This window comes from Colias philodice, chromosome 31, assembly GCF_061535455.1.
Source record: "Colias philodice isolate Cphi_HAF_F1 chromosome 31, ilColPhil1 Martin Lab GWU primary, whole genome shotgun sequence".
NCBI classification, from domain to species: domain Eukaryota; kingdom Metazoa; phylum Arthropoda; class Insecta; order Lepidoptera; family Pieridae; genus Colias; species Colias philodice.
This window is the reverse complement of record NC_143116.1, coordinates 3,458,877-3,482,621: the sequence shown is the minus strand read 5'-3', so window position 1 is coordinate 3,482,621 and position 23,745 is coordinate 3,458,877. Positions and strand designations below refer to the sequence as shown.

At 33.9% G+C, this 23,745-nt stretch overlaps 3 protein-coding genes across 3 annotated transcripts in view; 2 read left to right on the top strand and 1 right to left on the bottom strand.

Moving 5' to 3' along the window:
- The window catches only part of LOC149475178 (uncharacterized), a 115,565-nt gene that overhangs the window by 69,870 nt on the left and 21,950 nt on the right, over positions 1 to 23,745 (top strand). The window lies entirely within an intron of this gene.
- Positions 12,234 to 13,627, bottom strand: LOC149475182 (uncharacterized). Its single transcript, XM_089713683.1, has 6 exons — positions 13,582 to 13,627; positions 13,338 to 13,421; positions 13,040 to 13,175; positions 12,861 to 12,944; positions 12,566 to 12,721; positions 12,234 to 12,474 (listed from the first exon to the last, which is right to left on the bottom strand). The coding sequence occupies exons 1-6, from the start codon at positions 13,618 to 13,620 to the stop codon at positions 12,287 to 12,289; spliced, it is 687 nt and encodes a 228-aa protein (XP_089569809.1). The 5' UTR covers positions 13,621 to 13,627; the 3' UTR covers positions 12,234 to 12,286.
- LOC149475181 (uncharacterized) lies at positions 20,694 to 22,184 on the top strand. Its single transcript, XM_089713735.1, has 3 exons — positions 20,694 to 20,788; positions 21,007 to 22,103; positions 22,174 to 22,184. Exons 1-3 carry the CDS (start codon positions 20,694 to 20,696, stop codon positions 22,182 to 22,184), a joined length of 1,203 nt encoding a protein of 400 aa, XP_089569861.1.

The window sequence follows — 23,745 nt, the reverse complement described above, 5'->3', positions numbered from 1 at the left end:
TGGATGAGATTATCGTTGTTATTATAATTTTAATTTTAATTGATTAATTGCTTTTGCTGGTACATTCATGTGTAACACAATTTGTTGTAGATTCGAATGTAGTTGCTATTATAGATAGGTAGATTATAATATCATTAATACAACTTAATAAAATTAGACCTAATTATAAAAATAAATGAATAACAACGATATTCTAACACACAACATAACGAGTTTTTATTATTTTCAAACGATTTTTCACTTTGTTTTTTGGCTCTTAGCTCCTATACTATACAGATTTTTTTTTTCAATCTTTAGCCATAGAATTACCAATAATACATAATATAATACTATAACAATCGTAGTATCTATAAAATAAAAGAACAAAACTACAAAATCGAGAGTTTTTGTTATGTTGTGCTTTAACGTTTTTGTTTCGTTTCTTGTAAAATATGATATTTATTATGTGTAACCCAAGTGATAAAACATTATAACATCGTCATATTAAGCCACAACATAACGGAAACTTATGTATATTATGTTTTTTAAGGAATTTCTTAGTTATTTTATTTTGCTCCTAGCTCCTATACTATAACGATTTCGGAGTTGCCCCCTTGGTAATATTATATTATACTTCAATGCGAATCCATTGGTATACGTTTCATTCCTGTCGATTCTGGGTTTTTGGTTCATACATTTTTGGACATGTCCTTTGATATATCAAACTATCGGTATCGGTGTACAATAACTTACTTTTATAATGGAACTTTTTAATAATTTAGTTATAATGAAATTCATACATAAGGGTCTTAGATATATCTAAAATACAAAATCCTTAATAAATCGGCTTATCATAAATTATAACATTATTTGGTTGAAAGTACTTTATTAACTTTAACACAATATGTTATTAAGATATAAATTTACAAAGACATATTATAACATTGTTCTTACAATTATCGAAATATACGATTAACAACGGCGTGCGCGCTGCGGCGACTACGCAAGGGAACATTCTAGATAACTATGCGGCCCGCGCCGGCCACTTAAACTTTACCACGATTATCAGTGAGTTAGTAGTTGAACGTTTACTCTTTTTTCAATATTTTCCATAGTCTTACCGAAGACAGAATTGTTCATTAAAAGTCTTTTTCAAAGTTTGATGTTGCTAACGTTCTCAAACTAGTATTTAAGTCTATGTATTTCTTTAACCAAGAACTCTGTTTAAATTTTAAAATTCTATGTACTTTAATTAATTTAATTCCCATTTCAATGCATTGTTTTAAATTCCTGAATGATGTATTTATTTTTGTATGCGTATTTATATCTCAGCATAAATGCTGGTAGCAGCCACATTTACGGGCGGAAACCAAGTAAATGCAGCATTTGTAATTTATTTACGTGTCTGTCTGTCGAGTATTGTCATTTTCTTCTATTTGGAGGAATCTTCTTACTATTCTGCATGTGTTAAGTATTGCTGCTTTTTGTAGTTGGATAAATACGGTTTCTTCTAGATGAATTTGTTTTTTTAAATGTTTGGGAATAACACCGGTAGAAAAAAGAACTATTGGTACAATGTATAATTTATCTTGTCTCCATATTCGTACAACTTCTTCTTTCAGATCATTATATTTTTTAATTTTTTCAGATATTGTTTTTTGTATATTATGCGTATTTGGAACTGCTATATCGATGAGGTAAGTTGTTTTATTTCTGTATTTATTTTTATTATTTAAATTATGAATTAATTTAATAATAATAATAAAAACATTTATTGATCTTAAACAAACCACACAGATACAAAAAGCAGACAAAGGCATACAATCATATTCTGTTTCTCAGTTTCTCTTTAATAATCGCAACTTGTGAGAAGGCTCTTTCCACAATCGCGTTAGAAAAAGGCAACGACAAAATTGCTAATGCCAATTTTCTTACATGTCCGTAAGTTCTATCACCGACTGCATTTTTGAAGCCATACACTTCAACCCAAAACTCTTCGGTGTTTTGTGTGGATTTCCAGGTTGTTCGATGTAAAGCATTCCACTCTTGTACTAAGTCAACATCATTGCAGACGGTCTTAAAAGATTTGGCTAAATTTGTAATGTCGGGTTTAATTTGAGACGTCGCATTTTTCGGGCTCATTAGCTTGCAATTTTCTAGTTTTCATGTTAGTTGGTAGTCTCGTCTGTATTTGCTTGCAGATTTCCACAAGGAATTATTTACATCGTTGCCTTACGTCTATCAATTCGCGCAAATTTTTTCCCCCCGCAGAACCCCTCAAAATACCCCGCGGTCTGAAAATACCCCCAAATTTGGGGGGAATTCCCCCCATCTGGCATCAGTGCGGCCTGCGCACGCGCAACGTGATGCGCCCCCCGCGCGCGGCCCCGCATGAGGCGGAGCCGACTGCGACCCTTAGATCATTAAGTAATGGATAACACACGCAGGCGTTTCCCCTTTTGCCGAGGTATAAGATTATTCGAATCGAAAAATCTTATGCTTTCATAAAAACTACTTGCGTAATCGATTACGAACACTCTGCGTATTCGTAAAACATCGAAAGGACGTCTGCGACTGCTCCGCTAAAAATGCCGTTTTGCACTGTCAAGTCTTGCAGAAGCAATTCAAACATGTCGAATATTAAAAAAGATGGAATAACCTTTCATTTGTGTATATTTTTTTATTTTTTTAACGTACATTTCTAATTAAATGCAATTTCTAATAATCGTCGATGTATCGTTTAGCGATATGATCAAGACAAATAATCGAGTCATGTGTGTACTCGATCATTGATGCGGCCTCACGAGACTATCATGGAAAGAAAATATACAAATTTAATCTTTATGAACTAAGCGATAAAGTTGAATTTAGAACGCGATATTGAACCGCACTCCCCACGAGACTATAAAGTGATGTAGCGAGACTATCTTGAAGAGAAAATATACAAATTTAATCTTTATGAACTAAGCGATAAAGTTGAATTTAGAACGCAATATTGAACCGCACTCCCCACGAGACTATAAAGTGATGTAGCGAGACTATCTTGAAGAGAAATTCAAATTTAATCTTTATGAACTTAGTGATAGAGTTGAATTTAAAAACTCGTCGCTTAAAAGGTCGTTAATTTTTACGACTTTCTTAGTGACGGACTGCTTTTAACTTGAACGTCGATAAAAAAATATTTTTCTAAGTATAATTTGAAATGAGATGAGAATTAATCTTTATTATATTAAAATTTTACACAACTGCATAAAAAGGAGTATAATGTTTATTTTGTAAGTCTTGTATATATTTATTAAAATTTACGCTCGGTTACTTTTAACTGGCAGAAGATTTTAATGGTACGGAACCCTTCGTGCGCGAGTCCGACTCGCATTTAGCCGTTTTTTTTGTAATGTTAATCTTGTAATTATTCTATTATGTAATCTATACTAATATTATAAAGCTGAAGAGTTTGTTTGTTTGTTTGTTTGTTTGAAGTTTGAACGCGCTATTCTCGGGAACTACTGGTCCGATTTGAAAAATTCTTTCGGTGTTAGATAGCCCATTTATCGAGGAAGGTATATATCATCACGCTACGACCAACAGGAGTGGAGCCACGGGGGTGAAACCGCGCGGAGCAGCTACTTTATTTATATGTATGTACGAATATTGCGTATATTTCAGATTTACAAAAAATCCTGCTTTAAGGCTAAGGTGGATTGAATGCTGTGGGAGAAAATCAGAATGGACACCTCGGTACAGAAATAATAAAAATTTCTGGACCGATATTTATTTTATTGAATATAATATGTGATGTGTTGAATAAATACATATTGAAATACAAATAAAATGGCGTTTTATTGTTTTTTCGTATGCATATAATAATGATGAAAACGTTACAAATGACCTGTGTAGTATTTTTTATGAATATAATATTAATGTTATTTCTAATTTCAACAAAATTATTATTTTTGTAATATCGATATGGTTACATCCCTTTAGAGCGATTGTATTATTACGTATATGTATAGAGATTTTTCTGTGTAATCGATGTATGTGTGCAAAAACATGCTAGTCTGTCCATTTTGTAATAGTTTGAGTTTGTAAAGACACAAATTATTTTTGTGAATGTGTGATAGTGTTTCAAAGTGTGAGTTACCCTCCCCGCACCAAAACCGGCAGAAAGTTTAGTTAGAACATTTGCCAGCGTGCTCCATCCATTACTTAATGATCTAAGCTGCGACCCAACAGTACTCGGTTCTAGTGAGAGCATCGGTCGATAAAATATCTAATATCTAATATATATTATAAAGGCGAAAGTTTGTAAGGATGTATGGATGTATGGATGTTTGTTACTCTTTCACGTAAAAACTACTGAACCGATTACAATGAAATTTAGCACACATATAGAGGGTAACTTTGATTAACATATAGGATAGGTTTTATCCCGGAAATCCCACGGGAACGGGAACTATGCGGGTTTTCCTTTGAAAACGCGGGCGAAGCCGCGGGCGGAAATCTAGTTATCGATAATTTAAAGAAGTTATCTATCGATAATTTATCGCTAGAACGCATCGCTTGTAATAAAAAATGTAAATATAATATAATATGTATATGATAATATGTGTAATGAGTTACCTACACCACCCCAAGTCAAAAGTAAAACATCAGTTTTTAAATATAAATTGGAATAATCAGATATACATACTACTACACTTAAAATGTTGCCAAATATCTTTTGCGTGATTATAATCATCATTTGAAATATTTGAATCTGTGAGTGAACTATAAAATTGGTGTTGATCAGGAAGTGATGGATGTTTCAAGCAATAATTATAAATTCATGAGGATAAATACCTTTCCGTCTTAAAATCGTAAAATGGATCTCTATTTAACTCAGTTTCACAAATATGACATACTAGAGGTCCGCCCCGGCTTCGCCCGTGGTGCATATTTCGCAATAAAAGGTAGCCTATGTCCTTTCTTGGGTATCAAAATATCTCCATACCAAATTTCATGCAAATTGGTTCAGTAGTTTAGGCGTGATTGAGTAACAGACATACAGACAGAGTTACTTTCGCATTTATAATATTAGTATGGATGTTTGAATTTGAAATTTTAATTTTATCTTCATCTGATAATGGAACGGGACATTTTTGGAAACTATTTTCTTAACTATTGTTTTCACGTCTTCACAAAGGCGATTCATAAACACTTGTGCACAGTTTGGTCCACTATACGTCTCATATTTTGATAATCTGTTATCATATGAACATTTAATGTAATATCCACTTCATGTTTTTGAATATTAATTGTACTAGGCTTGGATGAATCGTTACTACATGATTCTATCGGGTTCAAAAATGGCTCAAAGTCTGCATAAACCACAAAGGGCTTTTCCAACTTTTTTGCGAATTTATCAAATTTTAATTTATAATAAACGCTGTATCTATCTATATCTATCAACTATCTATCAATAAATCTATCTTAATATTAATGTTAAAAAAATAACGCTTTTTTTATATTTCAGGTATCGCGTCTTGGAAGCACATTGAGCAGTTCTTTGAACTCGACAATTGCAACCCACATTTTGTTTTCGCCCCAAAACTCTCACAACGTCACATCCAACCCAACGGCAAGGAGAAAATGAGGGTTAAATGTTAAAAATAAGTTTAATCTGTTGTAACAAAATATTATGCATCTATTGTCTATGAGTGTGAACTTGTGATATTGTCTGTGTATTGAGTTAATAAATTCAGTCTGTTACAAAATGTCTACCGAGTTTTATTAGGTTATGGGCCCAGTCACATATTTGCGAGTTTTTCTAGTAGTTTCATCGTGTAAAAGTAATAATGTCGATGTCAGGCTATTTAGTAAATGTGCCAAAGTTAAAAGGACGCGAAAATTACGACGATTGGGCGTTCGCGGCAAGTAATTTCTGTTGCTGGAAGGCATTGACATTGAAAACATGCCGGCGGCCATCAGTGAAAATGAGATGAAGAAAGCCAAAGCAAAACTTGTGATGACGATAGACTGTTCATTATATGTGCATATCAAGAGTGAGACTACAGTGTATGGAAAAAGTTGAAACAGTTATTTGATGACTCGGGATATCAACGAAAAATAAGTTTGCTTCGAACATTAATTTCAATACGTCTCGATAACTGTGAAACTATGACATCGTATGTATCTTAAGTGGTGGATACAGCACAGAAATTGAAGGGGACAGGTTTCGAAATCACAGACGAGTGGATGGGATCGCTACTTTTGGTTGACTACTGTAATATAAAATACTGTAATATTTTTTACAGTATCTTAAGGTATCCGGTATCAGCGTTCTGACCATCATTTTTCTTTTTGTCATTGCGTACTAAGAACCCTGTAGAACCGCCATCCTGTTACAAATGTCCCACAAAATTTCGAGTCATTTGTAACAGGATGGCGGCGGCTTAAGTCCTTACAAAAAATGAATGAAGGTGCTGTGATAGGTGTTTCTTTTGAAGAGAAAGCTGTTGCTACAGCAACTTTTCTTGAGCATTTTAATAATTTATTTGATTTGCTCAATACAGATGCACCCGACAGGCAGGAAGGAAAGCCTTATAAAACAAATTTGACAGCGTAGAGTCCACATAAAGATTTTTTTTAAGAAATCAGTAAAATTTATCAATGACTTAGAATTTATTGGGTGTAGAAGAAAACCACCATCCCAAGGGGGCTGGCTGAAATTATTAAATGGATATGAGCGTCTGTAGGATAACTTATTGAAAAAGCACCACATAAAAAGCATCGCCACAAGGAGAATCAATCAAGCTCCCTTGGAAAATTGCTTTGGCTGCATTAGAGCCAACTGTGGCTCAAATAACAATCTCACAGTCGCTCAGTTCATTGCCGGCTTGAAAACAGGCATTATTACCAATTTAAGAAACATTGTAAAAAACAACAGAAATTGTGAGGATGATAATGGCGAATTAGTGGAGAATTTTCAGTATCTGTTCTGTAAGAATAAACTCAATCCAAAAAAAAAAAATGATGATCCAATGCCCGAGTCTGGCCCCAATGATGCATGCATGATATAATGATATAATTTCTGTGCCTGACGATGAAATAAAGAGCTGAGCGGAAACACAAGCATGTGCAAATGTCTGTGGTTTTATCTTTAAAAAAATATAAAAGATTGTGATAAATGTAAGAAGGCCAATACCTACCTGGTTTGACACAAGAACAAAATAGATTAATTCATAATATGAATTTAAAATTGTATAACATAACAAATCATCATCGTGATGCATTCATTTACTTTGACATTAACTTATGTATTAAATCTTTTACTTTGACAAAGAGTACAGTGTATCTGCCATCTAGGTATAAGCGAGAACTTGCTATGTTAATAGCATATAATATTAACCAGTCTGGTACATGTTCGGTATCAGACCATCGATCTACTATAATTTTATGTAGTAGTAATTATATACATCAACCTAGGTCAAGTATTGACAGACAATCTAGCCCTAAGCTAGATTTAAACTAGTTTATAAGACAACAGCTAAGTTTAAATATCTGAACGAACATAGTATCACTCTCCGTTCCTCTAATCTTCTAACTTTAAGCATTCCTCCTCACCGGTCTAACTTCTTCCACTCCTCCTTTACTATCACTGTAATTAACCTCTGGAATTCGTTACCCGAAGAGATAAGACGTGCTGAATCGATTTTCATTTTCAAAAATAAAGTTAAAACACATTATTTAACACTGTCTCAAACTCGCTGTTAGTTTTGCTACTTACGTGCTCATATGTATACGTATGTATGTACATTGTATTTATGTGTGAATTTATTATATGTATGTATATATTATTATGTATTTATTTTATTTATCCACGATATCTGTTTACATATAAGCCACGAGGAATGTTTATATTTGTAGTACATATTATTATAATGTATACGTATGTATGTACATTGTATGTATGTGTGTATTTATTATATGTATGTATATATTATTATGTATTTATTTTATTTATGCACCACTGTCCACCATACTCAGTATTTGTCCTAGTCGATTGGGTTGCCTGGCAGAGATCGCTGTCAGCGATAAGGCCGCCCTCTGTACATTGATATAAGTTAATAAGTGTTTTAAATTGTCCTATATGGTGTACAATAAAGAATTTTTCATTCATTCAGTCTTTTTCCCTTGTGCATCAAAATATTCAAGGCTTGTCTAGCAAATTGTTAGAAATAGAATTGTTTCTGAATGATAACAATATTAAAATATTTTGTGTAACAGAACATTGGCTTAAACAATGACAGTCGTTAGTAGATATTGAAAATTACAAATTAAAAAGTATATACTTTAGGACACAGGCTATTCATGGAGGTTCTGTTATTTTTGTACATGATAGTGTAAAATGTAAAGAACGAACTGACATTGTTAGTCTTTCTGTAGAACGGACCATTGAACTGTCCTGTGTGGAGCTGGAGCGTTATATTTTTGTTTGCGTTTATAGACCCCCTTCCAGTGACTATAATATGTTCGAGACAGTCATGGAAGAAATATTAAAGCGTTTACGTAGGAGTAAAAAAAAAAGTTATAGTATGTGGTGATTTTATATTGATATACTGTTATTTTATATATATTGATATACTTTTACAAACACAAACGGCAACACGAATTGTTAATTTGTTTCAGTCATTTAATCTTTTTAATGAACCCACACGAATTACACCTACTTCAGCAAAATGTATTGATAATATATACTGCGACTGCAACTGTTTAGAGAAAAATATTCTCAATACACTCACTTCGGATCACTGTGGCCAGAAAGTAGTTTTTGAATGGGATTGTTTAAAATAATTAATTAATTTAAAAGAATTAATGTTAGGCCTATAACAAAAAAGGCATTAATAAATTTATCTATCCTGTCATAATAATCCTTGTGAAATATTTAAAAATCTGTCAACTTTGTAACCAATCAATGGAAACAGACTAGCTCATTGGGCCAGTCCCAACTGTGGTAGCAGAAAAGCGAAGACGACGGACGATAATTTATTTGCACTAGCGGCTTACGCGTACGGACTAGGTCCTACATATGCTTATTACTTGCATCAGACAAGTAATCAACGAAAGAAAAGGCGATGGTGGATGATAAAAATGCACACTTCAGGATTAACGTAAGTTACATTATATTTATTACTACAGAAATAAAATATTTTCAGTCGCAATATATTTTTATACAAGTACCTTCATGTATTTTGCTAACTATGCATCTGTGTTTTTATAGATACGGAAGTGAGTTTTTAGCTGCTTCATGAACCATCAGGACAATTTTAAAATTTCTGCAGAATGTCATCATCTGATTTTGAATATTTACTAGTTATAAAAAACTAGCTTTCTACCCGCGGTATCGCCCGCGCAGTCAAAGAAGTTTAAACCGCATAGTTCCCGTTCCTGTGGGATTTCCGGGATAAAACCTATCCTATGTCCTTTCTCGGGTATCAAAATATCTCTATACCAAATTCATGCAAATTGGTTCAGTAGTTAAGGCGTGATTGAGTAACAGACAGACAGACAGAGTTACTTTCGCATTTATAATATTAGTATGGATTAGCCCAATCATAGCAAAGAAAGATACAAAGTCCGGTTGGCTGTAACTTTAAGATTTCTTGCTACAGGAGATACATATAAATAACTTGATTTTCTTTTTAAAATATCCAGCCAAATAATATCAAAAATCGTGCCAGAAGTTTGTAAAGCGATTATTATTGTTCTCCAAGATCAGTCAAAGTCAAGGTATGGAAATAAAAAAAAAATATTTAAGTATTATATTATATTTAAAACAGTAATTATAATTATTTATCACTTTGCATTGTTTCTCACTTTTTAATTATTTATTTATATCACTTAATACTATGGGCGGTATATAATATTGGTATCGTCTTTACATAAACTTAAATATCAGTTTCATTGCTCATTTCAAACGCTTTATTTAATATTTGAGAACTTATATTAATTTCCTTTTTTGGGGTGGTGGTCTGACGTCGGCGCCGCCGTTTGTTTCGTGAATGTAGGAAGGTCATTATATTATGAATATTCTACATCTGTATTAGGGCACAGCACAGCACTGTAACTACTGTATACAGGCGTGGAATTAGACGATGATTGAAACTCGTTATAGTTCGAATTATAAACAAGAGCATGAATATCGTACATTAATTTATCACGTTTCTGTTCATCCATTTTTTCGCCAGCATCTGACAAAAAAAATCGGTGTCGTCATAATCTTGCTGACGTTTTGACGCGACAGTTATTGCTTTAAAGGCTTCATCCATTTGGGTTTTCACTTCTTTAATTTCAAAGGTATTCCTTCATTTTTGCGTCTGTGATATTGATGGCCCTGGTCCATTGACCACACAACCATTAGACGCCTAATGTTAGCTTATACACACTAAGTTCAATATGTCAACAATTTGAAGTATGGTGAAGCGGGGCGCTGCATTCTCATTGGCTAATTCAAGGTCACCAAATGTCCTAGAGATGGAAATTTGTATACACATACTTCATCGATATATTTTTTCATTCACATACTTTATCGATATATTTTATATTCACATACTTTATCGATATATTTTGTATTAACATATTTTATCGATATTTTGTATTCACATACTTTATCGATATATTTTGTATTCACATACTTTATCATTGGAAATTGAATAAGATGTTAATACATAATATTAATGAAAACCAGTCCAACTCTGATGGACATCTTAATATATATGTTACGGCTAAAGGTAGGTGAGAACATAAACTTAAGATTAGCCGGCTAAACTTAGGTTTATTTTCGACGAGGTGTTAATGTTAGTTTGTTCTATCTTTAGCCGGCTAAACTTAAGTGTAACCGCAGGCCCGTGGCTAAAAATGTCGGGGTGGGTAGATTTGGTTACTATAATACATGTAAGGAACAGGGCGAGTGTTTTCTGGCACTTCGCCGGCTGCTGCCGCAGCACGCTCGCTGCGCTCGCTCGGCTCGTGCGGGTCTTAAGAGTTCTAACCTAACCTAACCTAGCCACCAGCTTTCTGCCCTGAGTCGGGGTGGGTAGATTTGGTTACTATAATACATGTAAGGAACAGGGCGAGTGTTTTCTGGCACTGTGCGGGCCCCTCAAGCCCTCCACCGGCCCGGCGCTAACCAAATCTACCCACCCCGACATTTTTAGCCACGGGCCTGCGGTTACACTTAAGTTTAGCCGGCTAAAGATAGAACAAACTAACATTAACACCTCGTCGAAAATAAACCTAAGTTTAGCCGGCTAATCTTAAGTTTATGTTCTCACCTACCTTTAGCCGTGACATATATAAATCTCGTGTCACAATGTTTGTCCTCAATGGACTCCTAAACCACTTAACCGATTATAATAAAATTCGCACACCATGTGCAGTTCGATCCAACTTGAGAGATAGGATAGTTTAAACATGTAGGTACCACAGGCGAAGCCGGGGCGGACCGCTAGTAATATTATAAAGAGGAAAGGTTTGTATGTATATATGGTTTTCACGCATAAACTACTGGACCGATTTTGATGAAATTTGGCACGGACAATCTTTAGACCCTGAGAAAAAACATAGACTACCTTTTATTGCGAAATATGTACCACGGGCGAAGCCGGGGCGGACCGCTAGTAATAATTATGGTTTGCTTCTGGTTTTTCTTCACACTTTTTTCACTTTTAGTTATCAGTAAAATTAAAGATCAGTTCAACTGCCATTTGTCTTAAGAAAAAATAAAACTAATATAAATTTATAAAGAATAGAAAAAAATCGATCACGAGGCGGGACTCGAACCCGCATCCTTTCGCGCCATTCCGGGGCGGATGCCTGACCAATTCAGCCACTGGTGACCCGCCAGAGCAATCGAATTATTCTATTCTTTCAGTTTTATGTGTCTTATGTGTTTTATGTGACACACCGCGCGCCATCTATTGATGGATGCGGATTCGAGTCCCGCCTCGTGATCGAAATTTTTTCTATGTATGAAACGATCTCTACTCATTGTGTCGGCTATCTTTCCCAACGAGAAACCTGATCGCCAGTACATTGGAAGTCGTGGATATGGAATACAGCCCATGATTACATGAACCCCGGTCATCCGGTCAGACTGGAAGCCAAGTTGGGAATAGGTTATGCAGATGTGTAGCCCCAACTAAGTTGAGGTAGGCAGATGCCTATTATTATATTAACTCGATCCATTATCATTATCTGATGAGATGATGAATTTAGTTAACAATACAAAGAAATAGTTTTATTTTGAAAAAAATAAATTTATTGCGATTTAATTATTATTTACATTCTCAAATTGTTTTTTCAAAATTAACATTTTCAGCCTATGCTGTTCTTTATTTTGGAGTATTTCCTGCATCAGTTTCTTGCGCTCCAAATTAGCATTTTGACACTTCTTTTTGAAATAAATGCGTTTCAATTGTTCTGATGACTTATTCCGAGGCTTTAGATTAACAGGAGCTGAAACATTTGCAAATATGTCAATAATACTATCTTATCATGAAGGCCACTTGGCCTAGCATAGTAGGCATGGTAAAAAAAAATAGATTACCCTTTTGTTTTTTTCTATTAATAGTCTTTAACATTTTTCTTTTGACCAGATTGGGTTGGTCTTTTGGTAACTCTGAAATATCTGCATCTTGAGTTAGAGTCACCATTGAGGAATCCTGGTATCTAGTAATCTCAGTATCCAACAGGTTACTAGAATCTAAAAAAAATACCATGCATCACATAATATGTTCTAACCTAATATTTGAAAAAAAAAACTAAACTAATTTTTTTTTTAAACTGTAATTTCATTACAGCAAGAGCTGATATTTACATTGTGTGTGAAAATATATTCATACCAGATTTTTCAACCTCATTTACAATAATGAAATTTTCTATTTCCGGGGACTTGCTTCCTGTTGGTTCCGAGAGGTGTGTAGCATCTAAAACAGTATACATATCAATTATTTCAATTATAATTCTGTACTTTTAAACGTATAAAGTTATAGTATTCATATGTTTTACTGATTATACCCACCTTTAAAATAAAGTGCACCACTATCGAAAGGATTACACAGTGGTTCTACTTGATCCTGTATTATTGCAAGTATTTTTGACTCGCTGTCAGTTGTTTTGGGTTTATAACAACCACCACCAGTTTTGTTCATCTGAACCTAAAGAAAAAATGAAATATATTTTAGAAGTGATGATTTCATGCAAAAACACCAAACTTTAGCTCATAACGGGCCAATTCAGTACTGGTTTTTCTCTGACCTTGTGTATGAATACATTTGAATGTATGAAGCACATTATGACAAAATTTGACAGATATATACCTTATCTTCTCTTAAATTTTTCAAAGCCCTTGAAAGGTCCTCCTCAGACAATTCAAGAGGGATCCTATTGATGTATTCAGTTTTCTGAAACAAGATATTTAAAAATTTTCACAACGCTATATAAAACTTAGTCAAAATTGTGAGCTACTTTTGTTTTTGTATATATTGTTGCTTTGCGTAGCCAGAGGGCATCCTCGGATGTGTTTTGACAAAACTTTTAAGGTATTTATTTATAGATACATACATTGCTTTCGCCAATATTTTTCCGTGCTTTCTGTTTCATAATATTATCATACAACGCTTTCAATTGATCCATCTCTCTGCGACCGGTATAGCAATTACTGTTGTATTTATCAGTAATTGCCTTCCATGCATCTTTTTTTCTTTGAATAAACATTCCTCCTGTCCTTTTGTCTTCAATAATGTGTTTAAACCTAAAAAAATGGAGTAATAAGTATAGAAAATTATGAATCTATTTAAATTACTATTAAGAGCCCCCGTAGACTGCAGACTTTCTATCGGCCGATAGTTTAGTAGGGGTCCATAATCAGTATGAAAGATGTATGCAAGTGCGCACGATTCAGTATCGGCCGATACCTAAAGAAATTAAGAAACAGACTTAACTATTGGCCTATACTCACTGTGTGACGATATCTGCAAACATGGTTTTTTCTTCCGCGGTATAATTAGCTCCACACTCTCTTTTCCGACTTGGTGTCTATGCCATTATAGTATTAGAAACCTCCACCAGTAAAAAATATCGAACACGTCTAATTTCTTCCCGTTGTTTCGTGTTTAAATAATTAAAAATCATAAGTGTTTTAATGTCATCAAAGACAGGATAGTGTTCATATCCGTCATACCTCTTTGCTTCTGATAGAACATTAGCTGGTCTGAATATAATGTGGACGAGGAACTGATGGTAAATCATCCTCATTTTCTTCTCTACGAAGACGATCTGGTATGCAGGATACGCTATCGGCAATATTCAAACGAAAATCAAGCAGAGTCAGTGATTCTTTTCTAGGTAACTTATTTGCTAAACAATCGTTTCTGTTAAGCCTCCAAGAGTTGACCTACGCAAGATCCAAGAAGTGTATGAGAACTTTCAACGTCCACTTTTTGGTTTTAATAAAAGCTCGGTAATATTCCATCTGCTGATCGAGTACGTCGACTCCACCCATGTATTGATTAAATATTTATTTATTTATTTATACATCTTTGACTTACAGTACAAAACATACTAAAACGCACAAAGATAACAATTATTACAAAGCTTAACTTAAAAATAAGGTACAACTAGCGGTCCGCCCCGGCTTCGCCCGTGGTACCTACATGTTTAAACTATCCTATCTCACAAGTTGGATCGAACTGCACATGGTGGGCGAATTTTGTTATAATCGGTTTAGTGGTTTAGGAGTCCATTGAGGACAAACATTGTGACACGAGATTTATATTATATATTAAAGATAAAGATTAGAGACAAACGATACAATATTCATCATCATCATCATCAGCCAATATATGTTCCCACTGCTGGGACACGGGCCTCCTATGAGGGTATATCACAATATTAAATTACAATAAAAAAATAAAATAAATAAAAATAAAATAATATTTATTTGCTTAAAACATGGTACAGAGAGATGTCAAAATATTTCGATTGTTCATCATGTTTTGCTTAGTCTAAAGCATGCAAATACTGTCTCAATTTAAATTTAATACAATATTGAAATTAAATCACTTTGCAATTAATTAACAATTAATATCCACAATAATTACATTTTAACGCTATACATACAATTATAAAAAAAAAAAAAATATCTTTATTGAGTACAAAAATTAATACAGTACAATTACAGTGTGGCTCTGTCTTCCTAGCTAGGAAAATCCTGTGTTAAGGAAGACAGTTCCTTCCCAGAGAACATGTTCAGTACAACAAAAAGATTACATTTAAAAAACAGAGAAAGTAAAAAAAAAACATATAAATATACAGTTGTGGGCTTACAAGCTTTTTACAAGTATAGTGCGTGATTTTGTTAGTGTGAGTGTGTGTATATGTGTGTGTGTGTGTGTGTGTTTGTGAATGTGTGTGCTTGTGCATGTGCAATTATAATAATTAACATTTATGGTCAAAAAATTCTTTTATGCTATAAAAACAATTTAAGATCAACCATTTCTTTAGTTTATTTTTATATACATTAAATGTTTGGTTTCGTATACATTTAGGAATACGGTTAAATATTTTTATGAGCATGATAGGCACTTTTAGAGTAAAGCGCAGTTTTACAACGTGGCACACTAAGTTTATCAGGGTCTCTAGAGGGAATAATGCTCACGTTAGCCGCCCTTGTAAAATATTGGGGGTGTTTTTTTTACGAAGATACAGCTCTCTAGATACAGCTCAATATTAACATTAATTTTTTTTTGTTCTTAATAATTATCTAGTTAATGCTATAATTATATAATAAAAATTATTGGCCATTTAATAAACATTTATCCCTAATTTAACTATTTTTTATATATAATTTTTTCTGTTGTGTTGAAATAGATATCTTTAACTTCTTCTGCTTGGTGCTAGCAGTATTAATTATTCATAAATTCTACACTCGGTCATTTTAATTCTACACATTTTAATTGCTGATCTCGTTTTCCACTCAACTCACTCAGCCGATTTTCCTCTCTGACTGGCAAACCATGTACATACTTACTTTTGACATCAAAACTTTCATACTTTATAATATATAAATTTATACCATAATTTAGTCCGTAATCGCTACATTAAAACTAGAATACTCTTTACAGTCACTCGACTCTTTATATGGTGCTGACAGAATAACAGCGTTACAGCCTCAGCTGTAACATTTATTCTGAGTCAGTAATCCCTTTCCCTCAGGTGATACAGATATAATATAATATTATTACGTCTACATGTAATGTTATACTTTTTTTTTAGTTATAAGTTTTGTCTGTAATTTAATGTACTGTATCATTTTTTGGGAATAAATGTGTTTCTATTCTATTCTATTCTATTCTAAATAGGTCCACTTCAGATTTAGCACGTAAAAATTTATTTAACAAATTGAGTGCATGATAGGTGTGTGCACTTCAAGCGGCTCAATACGGCCAATGTGCAAACAAATAAAAGAGAACGCTGTCTGAATTGGGAAAAGGAGGAAAAGGTTTGTTAGAGTTATGTACATTTACAATTAATGCGTGGTAATTTCTTTGATTCGATCATGTTTCTTGTACCTCTGTTTACAGCGACTGGTTAGGAATATTTTACGACCGATAATCCATACTAATATTATAAATGCGAAAGTAACTCTGTCTGTCTGTCTGTTACTCAATCACGCCGTAACTACTGAACCAATTTGCATGAAATTTGGTATAGAGATATTTTGATACCCGAGAAAGGACATAGGATAGGTTTTATCCAGGAAATCCTGCGGGAACGGGTTTTTCTTTGAAAACGCGGGCGAAGCCGCGGGCGGAAAGCTAGTAGAAAATAAGGATTTAACAACTAATACTTATATGGAAAAAACAAAGGCTTGGGACGAAATAACAGGGAAGTAAGTAATGTGTTGTTTTGTATATTAGTTTGCTTATAAACCTTATTGATGTATCCAAACATTTGTAAAACATTTTTTTTTAAATTGTACGCCACATGGCAGATCATAGCGGATCACCTCATACAATAATAACCCTTATAACCTGTGAATCACAATAAATCATTTGAATTTGAAATTTGAAACATGTTATTTTTCAGTTTTAATCTAGCAAGTGTGAGAATGAGGGATAAAAAACAATAAACCAATGGAAGTGCCAAAAATTAAATTCCAAAAAAGAAATATCCTTGTTTAGGCGAGATACAAATAAAACTAGGGGTGGCCCCAACCTCCTTCTTCTTCCCCAGATGCTATAGAAATAGTGGAAATGGTACCTCAGCAGTTCGAGATATGTTTAATGAGTTTCATTGTGATGGTATGAAGGTAGGAAATTAACTTAAATACTATTCCTTTGTATACATTACTAAGTAAATAATTACCAAAATGTAAAAATGTAATATAAACAGCAGGTATAATACTAGGGCAACTCCGTATATAATGTATTTTCAAAAATTTCATACAAACGCATTCAGAGGCAGTTTTAAGTACAATGCAACTAAATGTTGGAATAACCTGCCTCCTCCTTATCGTAACATTCAATCTGTGACTAATTTTAAAAATAAATATAAAAATTATCTAATCATAAGGCAGGTAGGCCAGCTTTAGTTGCATCGTAACTAAATGTTTCACATTGTTTGCTCCCCTTACAACCTAGTCAATATATATGTAGTAAAGTTTCTATAATTCTATAACATACAAATTATAATGTAATTATGTATATTGTATATTTATGTAATATGTTTTTCTTTTTTTAATATATTAATTATTTATGTATACCTATTGCTTTCTCTTAACTATATAAATATATTATTTAAAAATTTACACTGTTCCTTTGACTGTCGAGGAGGGCCCACTGAAAACCGGTGCTGCGATGCCTCTGCATCACAGAATATCACCGAGTGGTTCCCTTTTTTAATGTTTGATGCTGCACAGACCCTATGTGTTAATGTTAAAAATCAGTATTGAATATAATTTTCTGTTTTCTTCGCACTCCAAACTTTATTATTTTACTATTCTCTGTTTTTTTCCTGTGTGGCAAGACATTAAAATAAATGTATTTTCTTTCTTTCTTTCTTTCTAACTTGTAATGACGTTCTTTAAGTGGTCTCATCATGGGTGTTTTTCATTTAGAGATTCATGGATCATTTTATAACAAACTAGATTTCCGCCCGCGGCTTCGCCCGCGTTTTTAAAGGAAAACCCGCATAGTTCCCGTTCCCGTGGGATTTCCGGGATAAAACCTACCCTATGTGTTAATCCAAGTTACCTTCTATATGTGTGCTAAATTTCATTGTAATCGGTTCAGTAGTATTTGCGTGAAAGAGTTACAAACATCCATACATCCATACTTACAGACTTTCGCCTTTATAATAGTAGTAGGATGAAATAAGTGGGAATCCAGATCCTGTGGAACCAAATTCACCAATTGGAAATAGTAGTGTAGGGATTATTTTTGTGTTCCTTTATTATAATTATGATATGATTATGATATTGCTATTAAGCAAAAGTACAATCTTAAAGACTTAGGTATTACATTGGATGAGGAATGCAGATTTGATACACATATAGATCTGGTGGTTCGCAAAAGTTTTAAAATGCTAGGTTTTATTTTTCGTAATACACAGGATTTTAAATCTACTCTCGCTATGAAAATACTTTATCTACTCTCGTAAGGTCCAACCTTGAATACAATTCAGTTGTCTGGTGTCCTTACTATAAAAAATATATTACTCGTATTGAATCAGTACAGAAAAAATTTATTAATAGATTAAGTTATATCACCAAAAACAATATTCTTACAAATTATAGCGAAAAGCTAAACTTTTTTAAAATGGAGTCTTTGGAAGCGCGCAGAAGCGCGTCACAGCTAATATGCCTACATAAATTATTAAACAATGAGATAGACTGTCCATCACTGTTGTCGCAAATTGGTCTCTCGGTGCCTATCTATAATTGTCGGCTAAGTACTTTTTGCCCTATGTACACAAAATTTTCAAAAAATAAATATGGTTCGAACTCCCCGTTACAACTTATTTTAAAATTATATAATAGAATATTTGCAGTTGATCATAACACAGATATTTATTTTTCAAAACTAAGCTCGTTCAAAAAGCATATTGTAAAAACATTAAACAGGGCCACTGAAAATCAGCGTTGCAACTATATTGCAACTTATGCTGAGTGGCTACCTGACTTGGCTCCACTTTTCGGCTTTGTAAAGGACGAGCACACGCAGGCGGTAACGGGGCTCCCCGCGCAGCGGCTCCACGTGTATGGGGCGGAATATTAAGGCGTTAATAGGGGCTAGCGACCTTGACGACGATTTACAAGGCGGGATCGGGGGACCGGCACGAATCTACCGTAGTAAAAGTACGTATAAAAATTATTTAAAATGATATTTGGGTATGGAATCAAAATTTAAAACAACCATGCCCTGTGTTTCAATTTCATAAACACACTGTAAAAATACTACAATAATTGACGTTATATTGACTTAGCGTTTTGGTTTAAAGTCCAAAAATCTACCTCAGTTCATGATTTTTTTCCAAAAAACCTGATTGTAAAATAAACAAATTAAAACAACCATGCCCTTTATCATATTCGAAACTTTAATATACATTTTTTTTAGATATGTACATTAAGAATCTAAGAAGAAAAACGGTTATAACTAGAGTTAATTTTCGGTATTAAAAGGTCATTCTACCCGATTCACGCCTTAACGCTGCACGTGGAAGAGAGGCGCACCGCGGTTTCGACGAGGCGCACCGCGGTTTCGCCTATCGCGCTGTACTCAGTACGCCACGTGTATTGCGTTTACACGTGGAGGAGGCGTGGCCTAGGCGGCACATGCAAGACAGCCGCCGCCGCTTTTGGATGCCGCCGCCGCTTTGAGCCTCGCCGCTTTTGGATGCCGCCGCCGCTTTGTGCCTCGCCGCCGGGCGGCCGCTTTGAGTCTCGCCGCCGGCGACGCATATAAATAGCCCAAATTTTCAAATGGAGTTGAGTTCGAGCAAGTGCTTACTCCAGACCAGTAGTGAATAAGTACTAATAGTGATCAGTCCCAGCAAGTTATTATTCCAGAACAGTAGTGAATAAGCAATAGTGATTAGGTATAAATTGTAATTGAGGAGGGTCGGAACAAAAACCGATAAACGACATGCTGTATTATTATTATTTTTTTTTGTAATTTCGTTGCTTTTGCATAATTTTACATGATAAGCTTATTGGATCTGTTCTAAAGCCGATAAATCTAGTAGAAAAATGCGCATAAAGTTAAATGATCTATACAGATACCGATAAATCCACTGATGAGGTAAAATAAAATTGATATCTTAACAGAAACCGATAAATCCTACATAAATTTGATAGATTTTTATAAGGTTGAGACAAAAACCGATATATCAATTCCATTTGCTTTATGGCAAATTTATAATGGCCAAAGGAGTTTGATTTCTTCCGTCCATGATATTGGCTACACTAGAGATTTAGTCTGTGATCTATGGTCTGTGGATTTAATGACAGTGACAGAATTTAAACATTAACTGTGACGGATGAAAGAGTGACAGTTAACGGTTTCCTGAGTTTTTCAATGTCAAATTTAGATTAATTTTCTAACGGTTTTCATTTCGGTTGCTGTAAGATTGACGTTAACATAAAAAAGATCATAACGTAAAAAAGTTTGTTAAAAATGGAGGAAATTGACCATTTGGTCGAGAATATTAACCAAGGATCACGAAAAAAAACAAAACAGAAACGAAAAACTGAAGTGGAGCGGGAGAACAGGTAATTACTTATTTACTTTGCTATGTTTATAGAATGGTTGTGATTTTGCATGATTTCTGTGGGATTTTGAGGATTTGCATGGTATCAACTTGCTTTTGTTATTGTTTAAGGTATCGGGATACCAATCCGCTTGGCTTAAGCTTTCAAAGACCCTGCTCTCATGACACGACGAAGTTCCAATGCAATAAAATTTCGCTCCACTTTATTCTTCGGAACAGAAAGAAATTTTTTAAACATCACAAGAAAGTCGACCAAGACATCTTTTTAACACGATTGATTGCACCGTTTGCTCCAGAACGACGACGACAGAGTAATGTAGCTGAAGATAAACGCAGAGGCCGCGTAATGAGTACCACTTACTTTCTGAATGACCAGCACAATAAAAACAGGCCTGTTTGTAAAGCTATGTTTTTAAAAACCTTTTCTTTAAAAAAAGACCGGGTAAGTCACATAGCTAAAGTAATTTTCGAAGGGAAAACTCCCAAAGAAACACGAGGTGGTGACCGTAAATCCACAAAATCAGCTGAAAAGAAAGAAAAACTCAGGGAATTTTTAAGGAAGTTGCCAGCTTGCGAAAGTCACTACAACAGATCAAAATCTAAAAGAATCTACTTATCGTGCGACTTAAATCAAAGGAAATTGAGACAAATATATAATGAGTCAGTTCCTCAAACTCTGAAAGTAACTAAAACAATGTTCCAAAACGTGTTTGCGAAAGATTTTAATATTGGTTTTAAGAGCCCAGCTTCCGACCCTTGCAGTACTTGCATTTTACTAACCAATAAAATAAAAATGACCACTGATCCGGACGCAAAACGTATTCTAATGGTCCAAAAAAGAGTACACAAGTTACGAGCAAAGGCATTTTATAAATTATGCAAAAATAACGATCCAGACTCAAAAAATTTCTGTTTTGACATGCAACAAGTCCAGCCTTTACCCAAGACCCCAATACAAGAGTCGTTTTATGCAAGGCAAATCAGCTACTACAATCTTTGTTTCGTTGGCATGGACTCTAGAAACCCACAATTCTATCAGTGGTCAGAGGACCAAGGTGGCAGAGGGGCTACAGAAGTCGGGTCGGCACTCTTACATTATCTAGACTCACTAAACTTGGAGGGGATAAGAGTGCTGCGTCTGTTTTGCGATGGCTGTGGAGGCCAAAACAAAAATTCGCATATAATCCACAGCCTCACGTTTTGGTTGGTAAACAAATCTCCAGACGCCCTAGAAGAGATTATCTTGACGTTCCCAGTACGCGGGCACAGCTTTTTACCTGCCGATCGAGTTTTTGGCAGGGTTGAAAAATCTTTGCGTACCATGCCAATCATAACAAAAAAAGAAGAATACCAAGAAATCTACAAAACACATGGGAATGTTTTAAGTCTGGGAGTAGACTGGCATTTAAAAAGTGTGAAAAGTTTGGAAAGTTTCTATAAAAAGCTTGAAGGGATGAGGGATTTAAAGAGGATCACGTTGAAAAAAAAAGTTGTTATGCAAAGAAGAGGTCAAAGGAGTCAAACCAAAACTGTGTTTGAAGTAAAGACATTCCGAAATTTCATCAACGAGTCAGAACAGGAACAGCAAGGATTTTCAATCTTAAAACCAAGAAAATCGCATCCTCTGTCTTTAATCTCTGTGGATGGTACTAAAAGCCTGAGTAATCAGAAAAAAGAAGATGTGAAGTCTCTGATGACAAAGCAATTTGGGGAAAACTGGGAGGACGATGATACTTTTGTTTGGTATAAAAATTTACTTATCGATGGACAACATGACATGACTGAAGGTAATGTTAATGAACATGTAATTACCCATGAAGAATGTGACTGCATAGAAGAAGAAATAATGGCCGTAGTATAAGTTTAATGTCATATAAGACGATAATAAAATATAATAAACACACTTGATTTTTATTTGTATAGTTTTTTTTTTAATTCCTCATATACTTAGTTTTAACCAAAAATGTTAATGGTTTTTTCACAAAGCGATAAATCCTTAGTTGATTTTTTCAAAAAACGATAAATCCGGATAGTCTAAGCAAAAACCGCTATATCCATTTTGTTTTCTTTTTTTTTTCGTTTATTACTTCACATACGAATCTGTTGATTTGGCCATCAAACAATGTTGCTAATGTTAATATATTAAGATATTCTATTCTCTTTTACCTAAAAAACCAAAGAAACAAAACGTTTTTTGCGATTTGCCAAAAATCTTAGAAAGTGGATTTAGCGGTTTTTGTTCCGAAGCTCCTCAATTGTAAAGAGAAAATATATGTATGTATGGCGAAGGAAGGGTTTTATTTCGACCACGAACCCCAACAAAATTATACAGTCCACAACAGCTTCATTTTATTTTATTTTACTCTTTCATTTATTATACTTGTATTGTTTTGTTTCATGTTGTGTTGTTTTAATTTGAATTAAGTATTGTATTCTGTGTCAATTGTGTTTGTTATTAATTATTATTGTGGAGTCAAATAAATGATCTTTCTTTCTTTCAAACAAATTGTAATTTAAGTTTTTACTTTTTGGTTTCAATTTAGATATAATTTAATTGTTATGAAAAATTGTTAAAGCGGTGCCTACCTGTAATTTAGATACGTAAATACTAATGTTTATTTTAAGTTAATATTGAATTGTTTGAACAAAAAATTATGGTTCTAGTTGGTAAGCCTTTTTTAAATAAATAAATAAAATAATAAAATAATTTATTATTAACTGATATTAACCAGGTATAACCATATCAAGTGACATAATGATCACTAGTGGGTCACTAAGTAGTAGTAATAGTGGTAGGTTCAGGTAAATACTTATATATATGAACTGCTCTTGTTAATTCCAGGAAATTATAAATAACAAGATAACTGGCAAGGCAGTAGAAGCAATAACACCACCAAAACCTTCAAAAAAAAAACCACAAAAACAAAAAACACCAGTAATTATATACATCTTAACTTT